This window comes from Anolis carolinensis, chromosome 1, assembly GCF_035594765.1.
Source record: "Anolis carolinensis isolate JA03-04 chromosome 1, rAnoCar3.1.pri, whole genome shotgun sequence".
Classification (NCBI taxonomy): domain Eukaryota; kingdom Metazoa; phylum Chordata; class Lepidosauria; order Squamata; family Dactyloidae; genus Anolis; species Anolis carolinensis.
In genome coordinates, this window is record NC_085841.1 from 180,209,638 (window position 1) to 180,234,166 (window position 24,529).

Sequence of the window (24,529 nt, forward strand, 5' to 3'; positions counted from 1 at the left end):
ATTTGGTACTTTACATTTATCCCTATATTCCAGTCTGAATCCTAATTTTGTCTTCTGGGATATTAGCAACTTCTCTGATGACTGTGTTATTTCTAGATTTCATAAGCATGTCCTTTATTTCTTCATCAAAGTATTTCACAAATATATTGAACAACCCCAAACCCAGGACAGTGCATTGGAACACACTACCTGCTTCTCACCAAGATGATCATCATTGCCCAGTATTCTTTAGGCCCATCAACCAGCTACCAAGTAACATTGTCAAGCTTTCATTTTACCAGCATGTCTGCCACAGTATAAAAGAGGAACTCATTAAGTTATTTATTACTTACATTCAACCAATGATGTCACCTAACATTCTAGGTTACCAGCTAATGATAACATTAAATATATGTTTTAGTGAATTAGGTCATTAGAAACCATTAAAATTCACTGGGCGAGTGTTTCTTTCTCTACTACATTCAATAAAGCAGGAAAGCATTGTGTCTTAGGAGCACAAATATTAGAAATGGAGAAAATCCAAACTTGTTGCATGACTCTGTCTTTGAGTAGACAGGAAGAAAGGGAGGAACGTTCTGAAACTCAGGTCAGATATGGGATTTTATGCAGCAGAACAGCTATATTTGGGGAAATGAATTTTTAAAAAATTGAAAAGAAGAATAAAAGTGAGACTTGAAATGGAATGAGGGTAGAGGAATTACATGTCTTCCTGGTAGAAGACCAGGATGCTCAAGGATCCAGTGCTCCCCTAAGTATGGAAGTGTCTGGAGGCTGATGATGCAATAATTTCTCTCTCATTGATTATATTCTCATCTGATTTCTAATGCTTTTTATTACATAATCTAGTATGTCAGCTGTTCTTAACCAGCAGTACACAGACCGGTAGGAGGGTGACACAGTAGATTAGTAAAATTTGAAGAAATGTTATGAGCTTTTACAGTTTAAAAGGAAGGAAAGAAAGATGCACAGATAGACAAATTTCCATATACAATTTGTTCTGTTCGCAAACATGAGGAATCTATTGTTGGTGATAGACATTTTCAAAAACAGATCAAACAGATTTATGATAACCCAAATGCACAGATTTCGATTAATGGAGAATTTGCAACCATGCAAAACCCAGAAAGGTATGAAACAAGAATATCCTATTTTATTATGGTTGTTTTTAATGATGATATGGTGATAGAGCCGTGGTTCTCAACCTGGGGTCCCCAGATGTATTTGGCCTTCAACTCCCAGAAATCCTAACAGCTGGTAAACTGGTTGGGATTTCTGGGAGTTGTAGGCTAAAAGCATCTGGGGACCCCAGGTTGAGAACCACTGAATTAAAGTTTTTGTAGTTTTGTACATTTTAAAAGCTCATACGTATGTTTTATTTCCTCTCTTTCTGGGATAAACATTCTTTTAAAAAGTTTCTCATATATGAGCATAAAATGGTAAACCACTCACAATAGTTGAAGAGCTTCTATTATCTGCTACAAAAATCATAACTTCTACATTGATCAATGAGAAATCTGCCAATGACTTTTCCTTAATGTCTTTGTCAAATGACACCATTGAGAAGCAAATTAAAGAACAGTTTTTAAAAATAATTCACATCCCCCAGTCTTGCTCTGCAACTGGATAAAAACACAGACATAACAAATAAAGTGACCTTATTGTGCTGTATTAGACATAAACATGAAAGAAAGACTTACTCTTCATCTCCACATTGGTATACATGTTTTTTCGTGTCAGGAGCAACTTGAGAAACTTCTGGTGTGAAAGAATTGGCCGTCTGCAAGGACGTTACCCAGGGGACGTCTGGATATTTGATGTTTTACCATCCTGCCGGAGGCTGCTCTCATGTCCCCACATGGAGAGCTAGAGCTGATAGACGGGAGCTCACCCTGCTCCCCAGATTCGAACTGCTGACCTTTTGATCAGCAGTTCAGCCAGCACAAGGGTTTAACCCATTGCACCACCAAGGGCTACAACTGAGGATATCTATATATATCAAAGGGTAATGGAATCACGGCACCGGACAAAAAAAAACTAAACTAAACGCCCCACAACCTTGAAAATTGACAGCACAACCTCTTATCCACGCCTCTATGTTCATACAACAAAAAGAAAAGAAAAATTAAGTCCTAGCCACAGCAACGCATGGCTGGGCACAGCTGGTATTTAATAACTTAAACAACATCTCATGACATTAATTGGTTGAAGTGCATTGCAATTAGCACAGATAAAACAATGGAACAATGCCTGGGAAGCTTATTGGACTTATTGGACAGGTTAAAGACCTTGCTAAGAAGATACTAGAAAAACTAAAACAGACTTTTTGATCAGCTTTGCAACAATATTGATAGTGAAGAATAAAATGACAATCCTTTTACTTTTTATATACTACATCTTACCCTCATGTTGAATGTTGCATGATTACAGGAATGCATGTGGCCACAGAAGGTTTGAGCACACAGCCCCTGTAAAAAGAAGAACAAAGAAACACACAGTGATTGGAACAATAAGTCAGAAACCTGCATAAGCTTCAAAACACCTTTAGAGACCTGGAGACTTTTTTGTTCCATCTAGAACAGGTGAGGGCAAACTGAGACACCCTTCAGATGTTGCTGGACCACATCTTCTGGTATTCTTTCCTTGTCAGGCTATAGTATCCAGTAATCTGAAGGCCTGCAATTTGTCTACTCTGCTCTAGAAGAAAAAACTACTGGACACACACATCCTAAAGATACCTGGACTGTTTTTTTTTAATGTATTTACACCAATGACAGCAAGCACAAGCTCCCCTGAGCACAAAGCCATGTGTAATGCCTCTTCCTAATGATGCAAATAATACACTTGGGTCGGTGGCATAGAAAGAGAAGAACTTAATGGCATTTTCTGTATTGGCTGTTGTAGAAAGCCTTTTCTAAGATTTCCTACTATTTTTCCCTTAGAGAGGGAAGAAGACAATAATCTCTGACTGCTGGGATAGCCGACGTAAATACTATACCCTTAGAGAGATTGATGGATTGCTTAAAGCATGGGCAACATGGATGCTAGGTAATAAGTATGGATTGGATTTAGTCTGGGTTACTTATTGCACTTAAACCCCATTATCATGTGATTAATGCCTTAAGTCCATAGAGTTTAATGTGAACAAACTTTAACTATGGATCCAACCTTATACACCATTTTCTAAAGGATCCTTATAGCTAACTGCATATATTGACTTTAAACATAGACCTAGGTCAGAGTAATGATGGACTATGGAAGTCCTTAAGTAAAGCTAAGTTGAAGCACATATATTTAAGGAGAAAATAACCATCATTTTATGATGTGAATCTTTAATTCACAACTAAATGGAAGTAATCATAGAATTTATGGAGTAAAGTTAATCTATTTAATTGAAGTGAAATGATAGCAAAGATACTAGTAGTATAGCAGCTCATTTATCTTACTGTTAACTCTCACTTCACATCATGATTTCTAACACACACAGTTGTTTGATTAATTATGAAACAGATAAAGATAACTTTGCACAAGGGGCATGTGAATTTGAAGACACTGAGAGCTTCAGTTCTGCTTATTCAGATGCTTAGATAGCCCTACACATATATTTAATCCCATGCATGATCAGAATCACATTGGGGGGGGGGGGCACAAAAGAACTGGTAGAGTTGGAAAGTATATTAAGAACAGATTGAAATTACAAGCACACATTAATACTAAACTTATTAGGCGACCTCATCATATGGGCTGATTTGCCCATCGTCTGCTGGTTCCTTTCCCCTTTTGCCACTGAACCCATCCCACAATGTACATCTACTTCTAGTGGGGTTCCATGGCAAAAGGGGAGAGGAAATGGTGTATACCTCTGCTGCAGCAACGCAGGAGGCTTCCCATATTACATTTGCAACAATTGGGGGAAGCCAGAGGGCAGATACTTCCCTCCAAGGGATAGGGCCAAGGGTAAGTCAGGCAATGTGGGGCGTGGAATGATGGGTTCCTGCCATGCCCCCACGGATTTGGCACGATGCATGGTGAATCCATAGGTTTATGTTATATGGTCCATTATCTTCCAATAATTGGAGGTATTCAGTTTTGCATACTAGCAAACCCGTAGTTCCTCTAATAATTACTACTAGAAAACTGGGGGAAAAGTACTGCCATGAATGATGCAGCAAGACTGGTGGAAGCACTTTCCTATTCTATGGATTGTATCATTTTGGGGAAGTTTCTAACTAACTGAATTTAAAAGCTACTTAGGCCAATACCAGTCAGTGCTCTGAATATTATTTCAGAAAATATACATGCTTGTTTTGTTTTAGTTGGGGATTTGCATATTAAAAAAATTCTCATCAACTGGGATATTTTCTAATGAACAACAGGGCTCTAAAGTAAGCTAAACTTATCATTCAATTGTCTTAAGTGCCATTTATTTCTAAGCAAAGAGGTAAATATATATCTGTGGAAAGTCTAGGGTGAGAGAGGTCAGTGTGAATGTGTGTAGTTAATCACTTTAATTAGCATTGAAAAGCTTATCTGCTGTCTTCTTCCTGCCTCTGGGGCATCCTTTGTTTAGAGTCGTTAACTGCCCTAGGTTGATTCATGTCTGGAAATCCTCTGTTTTTAGAGTATTGCTTTTTATTTACTGTTCTGATTCTTGAGTTTTTTAATACTGGTAGCCAGATTTTGTTCAGAAAGGAAGAAACCATGAAAATGAACAAAATCTGGCTACCAGTATTAAAAAACTCAAGAATCAGAACAGTAAATAAAAAGCAATACTCTAAAACAGAGGATTTCCAGACATGAATCAACCTAGGGCAGTTAACGACTCTAAACAAAGGATGCCCCAGAGGCAGGAAGAAGACAGCAGATAAGCTTTTCAATGCTAATTAAAGTGATTAACTACACACATTCACACTGACCTCTCTCACCCTAGACTTTCCACAGATATATATTTACCTCTTTGCTTAGTTTTCTCCATACCTCACAACCTCTGAGGATGCCTGCCATAGATGTGGGCGAAACGTCAGGAGAGAATGCTTCTGGAACATGGCCACACAGCCCGAAAGACACACAACAACCCTGTGATCCTGGCCATGAAAGCCTTCGACAACACAGAGATAAGGACGTTTGAACAAGACGAACAAAGGGGGAAGAAAATCTTTACAAATTTGAGAAAAATATTAAGAACTTAAAACAAGGAAGAAGAACAGAAGTCAATTTGCATATTATTATTATTATTATTATTATTATTATTATTATTATTATTAAACTTTAATTGTACCCCGCTAGCATCTCCCGAAGGACTCGATGCGGCTTACAAAGGCCAAGGCCTCAACACACAATATAACAATACAAAACAAAAGGCAAATTAAAACAATTAAAACAGTATAAACAACAAGCAGTAAACAATACGCTAAAACACAATAAAACTGGGCCGGGCCAGAGTAATGGGTACAATATTAAAAGTGCTGATGTGACAGGTGAAATATAAGGCTTATAGGGCAAGTGCAGGGTGCGATATGCAATCTAAGTTCTAATAAAGTGCTTATAGGACTTGGTATTGGAGATTTCCTATTAATCTGGGAAGGCACATTGGAACAGCCAGGTCTTCAAGTTCTTTCTGAAGACTGCCAATGTAGGGGCCTGTCTGAGATCCTTGGGGAGGGTGTTCCAGAGTCGGGGGGCCACCACAGAGAAGGCCCTGTCTCGTGTCCCCACCAACCGCGCTTGCGACGCAGGCAGGATCACGAGCAGGGCCTCTCCAGATGACCGAAGTGAACGCGTGGGTTCGTAGACGGAGATGCGGTCACGGAGGTAGGATGGTCCCAAACCGTTCAGGGCTTTGTAGGTAAGCACCTGCACCTTGAAATAAATGGCAGCCAGTGGAGCTCCTTGAACAGGAGGGTTGACCTCTCTCTGTAAGGGGCCCCAGTTAACATCCTGGCTGCCGCTCGTTGGACTAGTTGGAACTTCCGAGCCGTTTTCAAGGGCAGCCCCACGTAGAGCGCATTACAGTAGTCCAGTCTGGAGGTGACCAAGGCATGGACCACCCCGGCCAGATCAGCCTTCGCGAGGTACGGTCGCAGTTGGCGCACGAGTCTCAATTGTGCAAAGGCCCTCCCAGACACCGCCGACGCCTGAGCCTCAAGCGTAAGCGATGAATCCAAGAGGACTCCCAGACTGCGGACCTGTGGCTTCAGGGGGAGTGTAACCCCGTCCAGCACAGGTTGCCACCCTATACCCCGGTCAGGATTACGATCGACCAGGAGGACCTCTGTCTTGTCGGGATTGATCTTCAGCTTGTTCCTCCTCATCCAGATAGACACAGCGGCCAGGCACTCGTCCAGCACCCGAGAGGCCTCCTTGGAATTAGGTGGAAAGGAGTAGTAGAGTTGTGCGTCATCTGCATAGAGGTGAGATGTTAAAGAGCATGGGAGACAGAATAGAGCCTTGCGGGACCCCACAGCTCAAAGGCCAGGGGTCCGAGCAGGCGTCTCCCAGCTTCAACATCTGGGATCGACCCTCCAGGAAGGATCGGAGCCACGACAAAACCGTGCCCCCGAGACCCATCCCAGAGAGTCGTCCCAGAAGGATACCATGATCGATGGTATCGAAAGCCGCTGAGATGTCCAAGAAAACCAACAGGGTCACACTCCCCCTGTCCAGCTCTCTACGGAGGTCATCCACCAAGGCGACCAAGGCTGTCTCGGTGCCGTGACCAGGCCTGAAACCATATATATTTTGTTATCTCCTTTCTTTTTTTCTTTTCTGCCTTACCTCTCCTTTCCTACTTTTCTATCTTATATACTATATTTTGTTCCCCCACTTTCATTTTATAGACTTTTAGAAATTTCAATAAAAAATTATAAAAAAACAAGAACAGCAATTTAGAAGATTTATTTATTTATTTCGTGTCAAAAGCATTGCAATTTAGAAGATGAGCAGTTGGCACTTCTCCTAAGAAAGGAAGTTGAAGGACAAGAGCTAAGAATATGATAGATGTTCCTTTCCTGATAGGCAGAAGAATTCAGGAGCTTTTGGTGGCCAAATTCGCATCAAATTTATATATTCACAAGGAAAGTTCCTGTGTAACATGGAAATAAACCATCTGAAAATTGAGTTAATGGTTTTTTAAATGGAAAGTCTTCCAAGCATAAGTTTCTTCATAATGTTCAGAAGACTACAGAAAGTGAGGTTTTAAATACCGAAAGCTACACAGGATTAAATACATTAAATGCTAAATGAGTTGATAGATGGGAGGTGTGGCAGTAAGTGACTCAGAAAATAGGCTAAGTCTTTTCGCTTTTTTTGGTAGTAACAGTAAATTTTCTTGTTTCTATTCATAAAACAATAACTAAGATAAATGATTGTAATTAATCACTGTATACCCTTGCCTATATGAAGAACTGCTACTCTGATAATGGAACCTTTTAAATATAATCAAATTACAAGAAGATCCTGATAACAATTAAACAATGATTATCTTGGAGCTAATAGGAAATAACTGTGATTATATATGCACCTCAGGGTAGATACTGGTGGATATATTTAATTGGGTGAGAAAATATTGTGAGAAGATACATAGCATGTTACAGAATATTTATCAGATATCTAATGGTTAACAAATCTTCTGAGAGTAGCTCTATTCTGAACTGACAAGTAGTCAGCCTGCATTTTCTAGTCTACACAGCATTTTCAAAGTATCAAGAGTAGGTTCAGAAATAACCTTTTGTTTCACTGCAGTTGCAAAAATATATCATTGTATATGACATGTACTACTGAAATATTGGTTAAACCCATACAAGCAATATCTTATGTCCATCATGCTACAGATACAGAAGTGCTAATACCTCTATACCAGGCATGTGCAAAACTTTTTGCATTGGGACTGTATTGTGGGGCTGGCCAGGAGGGACGGGACGGGAGGGAGGATAGCAGGGCACATGCTGGGTGGGACGGGTCCAGGAGGGAGAGGGCCTGGGAGAGGGAGGGACTAGGAGGGGGTGTGACAGGGCCCTCAAGTTGTCCTCCTGGCATAAGGACAGGGATGCTCACCCCATCATTATTCCGAGAGGAAAACGAGACATGCGGTGATTGCCCCGATCCTCCTCCCCAATTCCCCTCCCTCGATCTTTGGGCTGTTCTCTCAGCATTATGTCGGGAGGAGGGTGAGACAGGTGATGTCCAAGTGTGCTCTGGAGGGCTCTCAACCACTGCATGCCTTCCACGAGTCATCCTTCTGGCCACCTGCACGATCCTTATGCTGGGAGGAGGGCGAGACACGCAGTGGCTGAGAGTGCTTCAGAGGGCTCTCAGCTGCTGCGTGCCTTCCTCTCCCATCCTTTCTGCATAAGGATGTGGAGGGCATCCTTATGCCAAGAGGACAGGGAAAATGAGGGGGGTGGGCTGAGACCTGGCCCCTGGGCTTTAGATTGACCTTGCCTGCTCTATACCCACAAAAAATATGCCTGCAAATAGTTTTGCCCCTGAATGAACATCACAAGACTTAATTAAATAATTTAATTTGACATGGTTGCCAACAAACTATTACAAGATGAGCACTCCTTATCTGAAATTTTGAAATACTCCAAAATCCAAAATTGTCCATGGGTTATGTGGTGAGCAGAGATAGTGACCCTCTTGCTTTTTGATGGTTCAATGTATACAAACTGTTTTGTATAAAATTATCTTTAAGCTATGTTGAGGTTCTAACCTCTAGAATGGGGAAAGGCCAGGTTGGTAGTCATGAGGGTTCCTGAGTGTTTCCTCTTAAGCCCCCTGGTTTACCAAGGAGTTGGTAGCAATTAAATGAGTGAGACAGATATTAGAACAGCATTGATAGGGCACTTGAAGCAAATCTGTTCAAACATTGGTTAGGGCATACTTGAAGAAGTGCTCTCTGGCAATATGGGCATAAAAGAAGTAATTTTCTGCTGCCAGCATAGCATCTTTAACGAAACACCCAGCAAACCAGAGAACTAGTCCTCAAGGAAAAAATGCTGACCATTCAACAGCCTGCTATGAAGAATTTGCATGGCAGTTTGCAGATAAAGTCACTCAGACTCACTCTAACTTGGATCCTTTTATTGATATTTATTTTCTGCTGCTCCAAAGACTAAGGGTGCTTCCAGACATAGTTAAAAAAAATGTGGAAATGGGCTAAAATGACCCACTACCGTATGGATTTTAGTTCTCACCTCCAACCCAAACCCCAGGCTTTCCTGAGGTGGGGGTGGCTACATACCATCCTGAGTGAAATCATGATGGTATGAAGCCACCCCGAAGCCCTCCGTTTGGGCCCTCAAACTTACTGAAGAGGCTTGCCAGAAGCACAGGCCTCTCCCTACAATCCTCCTGGTGCTAGAAAAGGACATGTCAGGAGGGGGGAAGGAGGGAAATCAGTTCCGGTAGTAAGTCCCCACAGGCCCAGCACCTCAACAAACCTAGGCCTTTCAGTAAGGTCCAGATTCGTTGCGGTGTTTAACCCGGTTTACTCAACATTAATTAGCTTTTACTGGAGGCAGGCCTGTAGCGAGGGGGGGGGGTTAGGGGTTCAACCCCCCCCCCCCAAATTTTTCAGGTTATTAAAAAAAAACCTGGTTTACTCATGAATTTTAACTGGTTAACCCAATCCCCATGCTAAATCTATGAGACGCAAAACATCAAGAGTCCCTCCAGGCACTATCTCAAACAGATATTGACAGGTTTGTAGCGGGGGTGGGGCGTGCCAGGTGTTCAACCCCCCTGAAATTTTCAACCCCCCCCCCCCGAATTTTTTTTCTGGCTACGGCCCTGACTGGAGGTGTCGTTTGGATGCCTCCAGTAAAACTGAGGCAGGCCTCACATTAAAGGCCTGTCTGGAAAGGCATTAGATGGGGATCAACAGATTCAAGTTTCTGGAAAAGAGATTACACCTTAACATTAGGAAGTACTTCCCAATGGTGAAGTATGCCGAGTACCCTTATTTGAAGGCCTTTGAAGAGAGACTGGGTGATCATCCGCTGGGATGCTTTGTTTATTCTTGTATGGTAGAATGGGGTTGGGCTTGATGTCTTTCAAATTTATGATTCTATGATGATTATACCATTACATATCATTTACAGTTTTAACCATTATTGCCATTATAGCTATAGCTATTTAACTTAATTGATCGTGAGGCATCTCCAAGCATTAATTAAAACACACATGGCAAGAGCAGAGAATGTCCTTATGGTAGCAGTTGACAGGCGGTTAGGCAATCAACTACAGAACACATTGGGTTGTGGAAATGTGTGGCTATGAAATTGATGCTTTCAGAGTCAGCCCAGATCATCAAATTCTTCAATTGAGTGTGGAGGTGCTAGCATGAAGATCTCACCTATTGGACTGATGATAAATGATCTTCTCCTCATACCTTCCACACTTCCTTATTTAATGCCACCAATTGGACTTCTGGCAGAATAAAGCAAAAGCAACCTTTTTGGAAGTAAGATATCATTTCATTGTCATGGACTTTAACAAATTTAGCTGACTCAAGAAGCAAGAACCATCTGAACACTGATGATCTGCCTCTCTATCCACCCGCTCTATCTGCTACCTTCTTGGCTGGTGCTTCACTGTACAAGACTAAGGGCAATGCCAGTAACAAGGGAGCAACAATTACCAAGGATGTGTCAGCAGCTTTTAAACATTGCTTTTCCTTTTTGTAATTAGCAAACTTTACACATGTATAGCAACAGAACCCCTGAAACAGCATTTCTGAAATGATTTCCTTCTTTAAGATCAGTCATATCTCTACATTTTAAGTAGATGTGGAAAAGATCAAAAACATTCTATCAATTTTGATTCCAAATGAAAGTCAATGGGAAGGTCTGGTGATCCATAATTCCATATCTTGATTTGGGCTTCAGAGAGCACCTGATCTCATTAATCTGGACAAAACTGGACTGAGCTCTGAGTTGCCATTTTGTGCCCTGAACCAATTCATGAGTTCCCTGAACAGCTGGACTAACCAGAAAATAATCTCCTTCTCCTCTGTATACAGAATGTGTGCATAATCCATAAACTATTCTCCAAACTCTGTTATTATTAATGTACGTTCATAATGGGTTCTCAGCTGTGTACTGGTTTGGCCTTTGAACTCTCACTTGAACACAGCATGCACAGAGTTATTACTTTTCATACTCCACCAAACCAAAAATATACCAACTGATCTTTCTTTAATTGGGAAAGGGGAAAAACAAGCCATGCTCCTAGCCTGAAATACTGAATGTATGTGAAAGTAATTTAAGCAAGCCTTTAAGGTTCTCATTTAAAGCCTTAAAAACAAGGGTTTATAAGAGGAATGCTGACAAGCCACATCTGTGGTATTATAATATAACCTGACACATAGATAAATGTTTCATGAATTAGGAAGTTGAAGAAGCATCTCAGATCAGCTTTGTTCTCCAGATAAAAGTGAATTATGTTTTTTCTCTTCTATCAACAGTTGCATTTTAAGTACAGTGGTTTCTAAACTCTTTTAAAAAATTCTATTTGACTAGACAGATGAATTGTTTCCTTTACTTGGTCCTGCAGGACTCATCAACTTCTAACTCACGAGGAAATTTTAACTAACACCAAAGAAGGAAGCAAAGCATTCAGAGTTAACTTTAATAGGGTTTATAAAGGGCATAGCAGAGACTTCATGTTGGATGCTACAGCGAAGTCTCCTTTTACCTCTTCACATTGGTGGAGGAGCTAAGAAGTAAGGAAAGTATATTTTGCATAATGAACTATCTGGAGTTTCCAAACGTTGTACAGAGGTACTCTGTATATGACACATTGCAGACATCCAACCTTGAGGTTACCAGCCTTTCAGGGGGAGCATAACCTAATCACCAACTGGTTGGCAGATACTTATTCCAGATTAGGACCCCTAATAGTAAGCATCTCTATTTTGTCTGGATTCAATTTCAATGTGTTTTTCTTCATCCAGTCCATTGTCTCCTCCAGGCATTCATTCAGAGGAGACACATTATCCTTTTGAAGGCAAAACCAAAACCATTAAATGTTCTAAAGTGGTCTGTAGTTTTCAGTCCAGCAACCCAACTCCCCTTCGAGGTAAAACTGGCCCACAATACCGGTGACACTGTGGCACAAAGCCTAACTAATTACATTCCAAATTGAATATGTGTCTGGTTTTAACTTGTCTGAAACTGCTTTAACTTGTCAACTTGTCAAACATGTGTTCAGTCATTTAAAAAACATAGTTCTGTAAATTGTTTTAAACGGGAAGGTTAATGGGCTATAATTTTTCAGTCAATCAATCAATAAAATGTGTTTTTGCTTAAACAAAGTAATCTGTTGTTATTGATTGTATAGCACCATCAAATTCAGTGGCCCTTTGCTAACACATCTCTGCCTCCAAAAAACTAATTTCCAAAAGGGAATGACAGAAAAGCAACTTCTCTTGGATTCCTATTTCCCAGCAACACACACACACACACACACACACACAGAGGCAGTCCCTAAATTAATAATAATAATAATAATAATAATAATAATAATAATAATAATAATAACTTTATTTTTATACCCCGCCCCATCTCCCCGAAGGGACTCGGGGCGGCTCACATGGGGCCTTGCCCGATATAACAATCAAATATCAATCACAAAGCCATAACACATTTTGCCCAATAAAAACATCAACATCAGTAAAAACAATCATTAAAATGAACATGAATCATGCAATATTAAAATCAGGGGACTAAATTCATAGATCCCGGACAAAGTGCAGAAAATAGCAAAATGGAGAGAGGTAATTTCACAGTTAAAATGGACAATAAAGTGCAGTGTAATAATGGTGAGGCATCAGAGATGGGGCAATTATAGAGTGGGCAGACAGGTCAGTCCAACAAAAATTAAATGTCAAAGTCCTTTTGAAAGAGCCAGGTTTTTAAGCTCTTCCGGAAGGAGAGGAGGGTAGGGGCCTGCCTGATCTCCCTGGGGAGCGAATTCCAAATCCGGGGGGCCATGACGGAGAAGGCCCTCTCTCTCGTCCCCACCAACCATGATTGCGAGGATGGTGGGAGCGAGAGAAGGGCCTCCCCCGACGAGCGAAGAGAACGTGCGGGTTCATAGGGGGAGATGCGGTCTCTAAGGTAGGTGGGTCCCAAACCGTTTAGGGCTTTGTAGGTAATAACCTGCACCTTGAATTGGGCCCAGAAAGTAAATGGCAGCCAATGGAGCTCCTTAAACAGAGGCGTTAAATTACAAACAAGGTAGGTTCTGTAGGTTTGTTCTTAAGCTTAATTTATATGTAAGTCAGAACAGGTACATTTTAAGTGTGTGTGTGCATGTGTGGAGAGAGAGGGAGGGAGAGGGAGAGGGAGGGAGGGAGGGAGGGAGAGAGAGAGAGAGAGAGAGAGAGAGAGAGAGAGAGAGAGAGAGAGAAAAGAGAGAGAGCTTAGGATAGCATAGAGAAGGGTTAACATATCCCTGTGGTGATTGTTTTGCTGTCTGTGCCCCTGTTCAGAAGATTTCACCTCACTTTCTGTCCCTGTGATAATTCCATCTTCTTCAAAAATGTGGCTTGTTGTGGAAACAAGGATTGGTGATAAAGCTTCAGCTGAGATACTTTTTCACCATGATAACTCCTCCAGGAGGGAATTTCCTAGTGGTAGGTTTCTCTCACTTCCTGTTGTCTCACCCCAATTCTTAACTATGAGTTGTTTGTAACCAGATGTTTGTGTATGTGTGTGTTATAAAGAAACCAATGTATAAATGTGCTCTCTTTTCTTTCTTTGCACAGGCCTTGGGAAAAAGCAAAAGTACTTTTCATTCACTTATTCAACCTGATGCAACACCCTCGCCCCAACTCCCTAGCAGCCTCCTTTATGATAACATAAAATACCATTTATTTATCTTGGTCTTACAAGCACAGCAGGTCAAAGTAGCAAGTGAAAAGGAAGCAATGGTCAAAGGCAAAGATGAATTGTATGCATATTCTCCAAAGAGAAGCAAAATGAAGGACAGAAAGTGGAGCAGGCAGGAAAAGAATTGGGCAGGAACTTCTTCAGGACCAGCTGATTTTTGAACAGGCATGGGGAGAGGGGACTATATTTTTGATAGAGAGTTGTGATCTAACTTTTCTGGCATTGCTGCCATTGCCATTATAGCCCTATCTGCAGCTACACACAGAATGGGGAGAACTCTCCAGCCCAGTGCTGATGCAGGAGTTTGTGTAAGGCTCACCAACATCCCACAGGGAGTTCTATCCACGAAGGAGACATGTTTATACATCAAGCACATAGAGAATTTATAGCCCTCCAAATATTGATGAACACCAATTTCCATTATACATTGCTGTCATTCAACAATATCTAAAGATCCTCTGAAGATACCAGCCACAGATACAGGCGAAACATCAGAAGAAAATGTTGCTAGAACACGATCCTATACCCCGGAAATCACACAACACCCCAACAACTAAAGGGCTTATACAGAAATTCCAATTAGCTCCTCACTTCTACTTATGTGTATACAGCATGGATGTGAGGATATATAATTGAATATTAAAGTCAGGTTTGTCCATACCATCATATTTCCAATTTCTGCGTATGGTTATTTAAGCTGGAAAGTGAAAAAAGCCGATAGGAAAAAAAAATCAATTAAGTTGTGGTACTGAAGGAGAACTCTGCAGATACCATGGACTGCCAAAAAGACATATAAATGGTTCCAATGGGAAATTAAACTTCATCTCTTCCTAAAAGTCAAGACAACAAAACTGAAACAGCAATGCTTAACAGTAAAGGCAGTAGGAAAAGAGGAAGAGCATTTTAGAGGTAGATGGGCTCACTGAGGTAGCTTGAGCTGGGCTGTGGATACCAGGGTGACCCTCCCTATTTTCACCAAAAGTAAAAGTATACTTCATGGCGATTAACAACAATGAAGATAAAAATATAGGAAAAGGTGAGCAGTGATTCTGTGAGCATATTCTTTCTAGCTTTCTGCCAGCCCCTCTGAATCACTAATAAAAGAGAAAGGCACCAGGCTACACTTTGCTGTTGTTGTTGTTGTTTAGCTAGAATCTTATTCGCAGCTTGAAAGCTGACTACAGGCTGTCATCCTAATGATAGCTTCAAGGCATGTGTGATGGATAAAAAAAATGTTTCAAAAGTCATTACAAAATTACCGACATTTCATTTCTAAAGTGTTTCTAAAGTATCATTAGTAAAGAAAATTGTTACTATAATGAGAGTGATGAAATTTTGTCGCTATTTCATTAAAGTAATTTTGCACATGGGAGGGGGCTTCTGGGGTTGCTTCTTTCCTCAGCTTTAGAGCTATTGGGGTGAAACTTACTACAATGGTAGAACACGTTTAACCCTGTAACTCCTCCAAGTTTTATAATGTTTCACTCATCTATTGAGTTTTGGGGAAGTTTTTAGGTTTTTACCAAAACCCTTTAAAAAAAAAAAAGCAAACTACAACAGCTGTGTCCTAAAATTACACAACATAACTAGGGCATCATTCTCCCCAAGCTTCAGAAAGATTAGCACATTTTTAAATGTGGGAATTTTAAAATTTTGGCAAAAAGAGCATTTTTAGCTGTTATGGCTGACTGGAGAGGGGTGGCGGCCACTAACCATACTTGGAGGACAGGACACATTTACCACTGTAAGTGAGCAAGCACATCAAGTTTCAGAACCTGAAAGGCTTGATACAACTTTTGTCAGAGTGTAACAAGTGTTTGTATTCTCTTTTGCAGGATCACAAGGCCAGTATCTCTGGAAAAGCTTGACGCAACTTTTGTCAGAGTGTAACAAGTGTTTGTGTTCTTCTCTGACAGAGAGCAATGTAGCCCAGGTATGATAAGGTAACCATATTCTCAAAAATGCAGCTGTAATAAAAAAAACTCAAAACACTAAAGGTGTCTATCAAAACAAAAAAGGATAATAAGGTTACCCCCTTTCTTCAAGTGACTAACTCTCTCTGTCTCTCTCTGTTGGTACAGTGAGCAAAAAAGTAACTTTTCTCTCCTCTTTCCCCAGCTAAACTAGAACAGCAGCCAGCAACCAGCAGCTAATGGTCTCCCTTCTCCAGTGCAACCCTTCTCCCATGCAACCTTTATCCATTCTTCAGTGTCTGCCTGCCTGGAGCTCCTGCCTCGATCCCTTCCCAAGCGCGAATAGAGCGTGCACCATCGCACTTGGGAAAGGCCACTGGCTACACCTCCACCTCCGCTTTCTCTCCCCCACTTCTTCAGCCTTGATTTTCTGAGAGGCATGGCAGCTAGTTTGGCTTTGCCTCCTTGTAGTGCTTGGTTGCTCTGTGAATGTTAACTGCACCACAGTTAACATTCAGGTTACCAGACTAAAGTTTTTATTCTTGTTTGACCTGCGCGTTGGATATATCATCGTAAGTAGGAAACTAACAAAATAGCTCTGACTTACGAGATATGAAAAAAATTGCACATACCTTGTAGCTGCACTAGATGAATTCTAACACCAATACTTTACTTGTATACACACATTTAAAAATTTCTAATATTCCAGTACAGTGCATACCACATTATTTGGCCAAATTCACAAAATACATCAAAAATTACAATCTGATAATAAATAAAAATGTGCTATCTGAAAATATATTTTTAAAAATCCTACAACTTGAAAATAACAATTAAAAACATAGTCAGTAAAAAAGATTTTTAAAACTTATGAATGTTGTCTGAATGCTTGCTAGAACTCTTCACTATTTATCTGGCAGGTGTTTCAGGAAGATATGAGCATGAGTAGACTTCCATTTGTGGTATGAAATCCCCCAAGCTCTGCTTATGCTACTCTTTTGAGGAATGGGCAGGAATTATAAAATCCTTTACAATTTAGTAAGGTACAGTATGTGAAATGAGCCTGCATTATAAATGCAATTGCCAGTTTCTCCCACAGTTCACTATTAACAGAGAAAATAAAACTTCTTGTCAGTTTCAATTATTATCCAGAAATGTATAGAGTTTAACATTTGTTTGTGGATTAAATTTCTGTTTGTTTATATGTGTGTGTTTTAAGGCACCAAGAGAGAAAAATGTCTAATTGTATATATCTGTATATTGCATTATATTGCTTATATATCTGTATACTGCAGTATACAGTAAAAAAAAAATCACTTGATTTACTTGTGTTAGAAAGCTTCTATTTGGCTTCTAACCTATGACCTTATCAGATGGGCCACTGAAATTGCCACGCATTGTAGTGAATCAGGCGGTGCCTATTGGGGGGTGGGGGCCCCATGTCCTGCATTGTCCAACTCACCCAAGTCCCCATCCCACAAGGGGAAGCATCAGCCCTCCAGCTTCCTTCATTGACTTCTATGCAACACGGGAAGCCTCCTGTGTTGCTGCCAAGGTGGCATGTGCCAGTTTGCCTATACCTTTAAGACAGAACCCCATCAGAAGTTGCTCTATGTCATGGGATGGGAGCCAGCAGGCTCCATCATAAAAGTATAGGTGAACTGGCACATGCTCATGTGATGAGGTTGAAAGTCAGGGGGAGTGTGTCCCTGCTTGTTCTGCTGTACCTTTCAGTTACTTTTGATAACATTGACCATTGTATTCTTCTGAGTGACCTTTCTGAGATGGAGCTGGGAGATACTGTTCTTCAGTGGCCCTGTTGCTTCCTGGAGGGACGGTCTCAGAACATGATGTTGAGGGATTTCTGTTCAACTCCTTGGCCATTGGCCTGTGGAGTCCCTCAGGATTCACTCTTGTCTCCCATGCTTTTAACATCTATATGAAACTACTGAGAAAGGTCATCTGGAGTTTGGAGGTCAGGTGTCACCAGTATGCAGATGATATCCAGCTCTACTACCCCTTTCCATCTAGCTCAAAAAAAGTTATTCTATGTTAAACTGCTGCTTGGCAACTGTAATGGGTTGGATGGGTTGAATGAGGGAAAGGAAATGAGAGCTTAATTCAGACGAGACAGAGGTGCTCCTGGTCATTTAAAAGACAGTTGTGGGAATACGGATTCGGCCTGTGCTAGATGGGGTCATGCTCCCCCTGAAAACACAGGTTCACAGATTTGAGATACTTCTGGATTCAACTCTGAACCTCAAGGCCCAGGTATCAGCAGTAACAAGGAGCATTGTTAAACAAATAAAGCTAGTGCATCAACTCTGGCAATTCCTGGAGAAGTCAGATATGACCACAGCATGCCTTGTTTTCATTCCACTTCAATTACTATAATGTGCTCTATGTGAAGCTCCCTTTGAAACCTTCAGTTGGTCCAAAATGCACCAGCCAGGTTATTAACTGGGGCTGTCTACAAGGAACATGCAGCTCCACTGTTACAACAGCTGCATGGGCTCCTAACGTATTTCAGGCATAATTTAGTGTGGTAGTTTTGACCTATAAAGCCCTATAAGGCTTAGGAACAGGAACAGGAACAGGTTATTTGAAGAACTGTAATAATAATAATAATAATAATAATAATAATAATAATAATAATAATAATATTGAAGAACTGTAACACTTTTTATGAGCCTGTTGGAAGGCTTTTCTGTCTCACCAACTTCTCAAGCTCATTTGGTGGGTTGTCCAGACTGGGATTCCTGCTCTAGAGAGACCAGGCAGTCCCCATCCCTGCTTGTCTATAGCAGGCAGATGAAATGTTCCTCAGTTATTTAAGGAACAAGGAGAGGAAGGCAATGCACTCTACATGGGGCTGCCTTTGAAGATGGCCCGGAAAATGTAACTGGTGCAAAGGTCAGCATTGACTAAGCCAGGGAAGTGTAGGACAAAGCTGAGGACAGATGGGAAACACTGTGGGATTTTAAGGGGGTGATGCAGGGCGCTGCCTAATGGTTTCCTCCACTGTCCCACACATTTACCCCACTGCCCCAAGGATTCCCCCACTATCCCCTGGCTTATGGACCTCTGTCTGATGAGGTCCTGTCATGTTTACTTTTAGATGCCTTGAGTCCTTATATTGGAAGAAAGGTGCGATAAAAATAAAGTAAATAAAGCCACATTAAAAAAAAAACACACACAAAATTCCATTCAATATATTAATAATGATTCCACACTCCACGGCCACTTCCTCAATTTGCCGAATAAATCTTTTCATGGAAGATTTTAAAGAAGGGACAACTAATCTCAATAATGAGTACAGTAGAACCCCGCTTAATCGAGCTCCACTAATACGAGCGTCTGTATTATCCGAGGCGCCAGAGGAAGTTCCAATGCAAGACTCCCCCCCCCCATGCCTTCCTTGTTTACCTTTGAGGAGCTGAAAGGCTCCCACCAGCTGCTCTTAGGTAGCAGACGGTAGGGCGGGCTCCATGCAGAAGAGGGCACGGTGCTGCAAGGAGGCCTGAGAGGAAGCCGCCGCCGCCATCGCCACTGTGTGGAGGGAGCTGGAGAGAAGGAGAGGGAGAGGGAGGACTTTTCTCTCCCTCTACCTCCAGCTGGAAGATGTGAAGGAGGGGAATGCAGGCAGCCATGAGTGCGGTGGCAGCGACTTCCTCCCGCGCCTCCTTGCAGCTCCGCACCCTCTTCTGCATGGAGCCTGCCCTGCCGTCTGCCACCTCAAAGCAGCTAGTGGGAACCTTTGAGCTCCTCAAAAGTAAACAAGGAAGGTTTGGGGGGAATAAATCTTGTATTACAACTTCCTCCAAAGCCTGCCTCCCTCCCTCAAGGCACCTTCTCTGAGGCCTGGCCCAGCCCCCGGCTTGGATAATAGGCCTCCCCCTATTATCTGTCAAATTCAGTTATCCAAGATTGGGCCCACCCATTTAACTCGGTTAAGTGGGGCTCTACTGTATGAGGAAACCTCATTAAGAATATGTACTTAGATGACATATTCTATATTTAAAGGCCACATTAATGTGGTCTTTCCCGGCATTATCTCAAATCAGCTCCTTATGGTGTCTACCACAGTCTGATTGAAGTGGTCAATCAATTTACATGTGTCCTAAACTCTTCACTGAAATTTTATGGTCAATTCTAGCAGAAACCGGCTATTGAATCACGCTTAGAGATTCTTACAGAGGTGTTGTCTCAGATTATAAATACAGTGTTCCCTCACTACTTCGTGGTTTACTTTTTGCAGAATCGCTGTTTCGCAGTTTTGCAATAAACTCTAAAAGACTATTATAAATCATTAAAAAGTTACCATTTACAGCCTAAGGAAGGGAGGAAGGAGAAGCCAAAGGGAGAGAAAAGGAGCCCAAGTGGCAACAGGAGGAGGAGGAGACAATTTATCAACACACGATTGGTTGATAAAGACTTAAAATAGTGCATAACTACTAAAATAATGTATAAATATTAAAATAAATACAGTGTCCCTACTTCACAGATTTTCACTTATTGCGGGTGGTCCTGGAACCTAACCCCCATGATACATGAGGAAACACTGTAGTGTTTTGTTTTGTTTTTTTAATTTTTGGATTTTCCACTTTGGTAGATGTCATGTGCTCCTAACTTCACCAATGTGGAAAACAGACTATATTAGGTGAACATGAGAAATAACTATCACTACTCATAAATTCTTCCAGGAATTTCCAACCACTAAAAAAGGTAATACAGAACTTAGGTACATCCAAGTGATTCAATGGATCTAACAAGGCAAGAGTGATTACAAGCCCATGTATGTCAGAAAAACATAAAATGCATTTGAAATATAAAATTCACTGATTTCAACATGATTACAACAATGTTCAATAACTGTTAGCAAAATAATCTCATTGACATGGGTAAAGGAACAGAAGTCTCATTAACAAAATCTAGTGATTTTATTTGATCATATAAATAGCCAAGCCAAGCAGCAAATCGATCACTGCTTCTAAAACATTTGCAAAAGCTATGTTTAATTAAAATAATTTTAACATGCAAAGGAACCCTAATATTTGTTACTTTTAAATGTTAGTTTGCCTGTGGAAGCTTTAAAACCCACTAAAAAGCTTCAATTGTGGATATGTTTGATAGAAAGACATTTGCTATCATATTTTTTCTAGAGGTAAATGCATTAGATAGAAACAATTTAACTATGCAAGCATTAAAGCTTTCAAAACTGTTTTGGTATTCACAAAGTAGCCATGAAGGTAAAAAAGTGTTCAGTGATGCATACATCTAGCTGAGATGTGTGTTTATTTATACCTATTTATATAGAGTACACATATCAACACAAGCAAAAACACTGGGAACAAATTCTGATAAAACTTGACTTTGTTGAGTATGGATATTGAATAGACGATTCCAGAAAACAGACAGTTACAAGTGGGCCCCTTTTATTCAGTATCTTGAGGCTTAACACTTACCATATATGTGGAATGACTTATGGGTCATTCCACAGAGAAGGTAAAGCATCAATGCTGCCTCAGGTACCAAGTGCGCCTAGTGGCCGAAGCATTCAAAAAGGCCAGAAGTGTAAAGACAGTGTATGTGTATATATGTGTGTTAGTGCTTCTTTTAAGTTTTCCCAGGACAGACTAAGCTCTTACCTTTTGCCACTATTCATATAAGTTTACTTTTTTACAAGTTAAGGTATAGTCCATACATTGACCTGTGGATAAGTTGACCTAGGATTTTTGTGTTGACTTTGTGAGTAAAAATTCTAGATGTATACTATATGGGTATATGGGAGTATCGTCCCCAGGACCAAGTACAAAAAGCTATAGTAGCTCTTTGGGGAATTTCTGTGAATGCAGTCAGCCAGCTACAAAGAGTGTATCAAAGAGTTACAGCATGTTGAAAATACTCAAAGGTCCATGGTTCTATCCTATGGAAATCTGGAATTTGTCATCTGGAGAGATATTTAGAATTGTCCTCTGAAAGAGAATTACACACAGTTACAACCAAACATGAAATAGTTGTGAAGTTTTGATTGGCCCATTCAGTAATATGAAATAAGACAAGAGAAAAAAGGTAAGTCTTCCTTGCTTTTGAAATTTTATCCTGAATTCTTAGCTTAACAAGATCTGAATAACTTTTCCACAAACACAAAGTATATTATCCAGCTTGCTTAGAATTTACAGCTAATAAATATTATCTGCCATATTATGTGACTGTAACATAACTGGCTGATTACCTGCTGTGATTTCTGCTTTTTCACAGACATAAATACGATTCCTTCCACACAAAGGTCAAAGAATTGGGCATTGCCAAATACACAAACAAAATCGTCAAATAACCCTTAAGATTATACTTGAATATACGTTTTCTTCTGTCACACTATAAATTATACTTTCATTAAAATTCTGCCTTGGACCAAAGGCAAATCCATTAGTCTGGAAGCTAATTTTTACTGGCTCCGGAAATGTATGCATATTAAAAATGCAGCTTTTGTAATTGCCAGACATCAACCACCTAGTCAATGCTCCTTTTGCAGCTTTTAATTATTTACTTCATTTGCATAGACATTCTAATTTATGATCAACTGTTCAGTTATCAAGGGGCAGTTTTTTGTAATGTCTATTTTCCATTTTATTTAGCTCTTGTGCATCCTTGGCAAATGGTTTAAGACTGTTTTAACCCCAGCACTGAATAAAACTAGCCAATATTTGTTACTCACTCCTATATTTTTCTCATATTTTGAAATGGATGCTATTTAGCAGTTATTCATAGAAAGTCTGTCTTAAGTCAAGGAAATCTCTTCTAAATTTATCAGCCAGCCTTTTGCTGCTGCCTACAAACAACATAGTCCCATAAACTGAATCAATCCAGCAATTCCTCCTCCTTTTTCTCCATCTCAAGAACACAAAACTAAACAAGATTTTTTTTTGTTTCAGAAACATATTTAGATGGTCCTGTTCAGATATGACAACTCTGTATGTGTATGTTCCTTCAAGCAACTTATGGTGAGCCCACAAATTTAATACAGTTTTATAGAAAAAGAATACGCAGAGGTGGTTTCGCCCGTTTCTTCTTCTGAAATGTTCCAACAGCGTCTGGTATTCACTGCCAGTCTCCTAACCAAGTACTAAACAGAGTTGACCCTGCTTCGCTTCCAGTATCAGATGGAATTTTGTGCCTTTAGAATATTTAGGCAGCTACGGAAACATTGAGGGAAATTCAGGTGTTGCTATTTCTTGTAGCAACCCTACAGGCAGGCCTGTAGCGAGGGGAGGGGGTTAGGGGTTCAACCCCCCCCCCCCGAAATTTTTCAAGTTATAAAAAAAATCTCGTTTACTCATGAATTTTAACTGGTTAACCAAATCCCCATGCTAAGTCTATGAGATGCAAAACATTAAGAGTCCCTCCAGGCACTATCTCAAGCAGATATTGACAGGTTTGTAGCGGGGAGGGGTATGTGCTAGGGGTTCAACCCCCCTGAAATTTTCAAAACCCCTCCCGAAATTTTTTTCTGGCTACGGCCCTGCCTACAGGATAATGTTTGCTGAAGTTAGTACCAAGTAGCTGCCAAATGCTTCAATGGGCATAAAATGAAATTCTCATTTTACTTGTCCTCTGGAGACATAAATGTCTGGGAAAATATTGTTATGGGATGGGGTTAATCAAAGTACAGTCTCACTTATCTAAGCTAAACGGGCCGGCAGAGACTTGGATAAGCGAATATCTTGGATAATAAGGAGGGATTAAGGAAGGGACTAAGATCCCTTACCCCCGATAGAGAAAACAAACAACAAAGATTGATTTGGATCACGTAGAGAGTCAGAGAATGGAATAATAAATCGGCTGGGCGTTGGGCAGAGGAAGGAGTGCCTCTTCCCTTCGCCCAGCACCCGGCGTGGCAAAGAAGCGAGCGAGCGGGTGAAGGGGAGGGCCTTTGCGGCCCTCCTCCTTCACTCACCTACCCTCCATGCCTCAGCTCCTTCGCCACGCTGGGGCTGGCAGCAGCAGTGCCCAAAGAGTGGCAAAGGAGCAAGAGAGCAAGCCCACCCTCCGTCCCTTGCTCACTCACCTGGCTGGGTTCTGACAGTACTGGGATCTGGCAGGGTGAGTGGGGGGGGGGGGGAGGATTTTGGCTTGGATAGTATGGTCGCTCGAATGAGCGGGACTCGGATTAGCGGGGCTCTACTGTAACTCCATAAGATCCTTTGCAACTATGTAGCACCTTGTGGACTATGACAAAAAAATAGTTGATGGCTGCTAGCATTCTTGGGATGTGGTAGTTAACCTAGCACCTTTCAATTGGTGTTAGGGCAGGCCAGGAAAGCATAGCTGATTACAGAGATAACTTTCTTCTGTACTAATAGAGAAGGTGATGATGAATGAAGTATGTGTGTTATAGCATCAAATGAGACTGTGGTGGGTCTAAAATGAAAGCAGAAAATTGACCTGGGTTTCCTAAGAAAAACTGTTGTTGTTTTTTAATGTCAGGAGCAACTTGAGAAACTGCAAGACGCTTCTGGTGTGAGAAAATTGGCCATCTGCAAAGACGTTGCCCAGGGGATGCCTGGATATTTGGATGTTTTCATCATTGTGATTCCTTTATTTCATCACTTTTAAACTTATTTATTATGCAATGCTTTTGACATGAAATAAATAAATGATCATCCTTGTGGGAGGCTTCTCTCATGTCCCCACATGGAGCTGAAGCTAATAGAGGGGACTCATCCG

The 24,529-nt window shown here is 40.9% G+C and overlaps 1 protein-coding gene across 1 annotated transcript in view; it reads right to left on the bottom strand.

Annotated features, from left to right (window-relative positions):
- Window positions 1-24,529, bottom strand: part of spag16 (sperm associated antigen 16) — a 583,704-nt gene that overhangs the window by 197,633 nt on the left and 361,542 nt on the right. Inside the window, exon 14 of the mRNA XM_062961030.1 lies at window positions 2,400-2,465. Coding sequence (XP_062817100.1) covers window positions 2,400-2,465 — 66 coding nt within the window. The remainder of the gene's footprint in view (window positions 1-2,399; window positions 2,466-24,529) is intronic.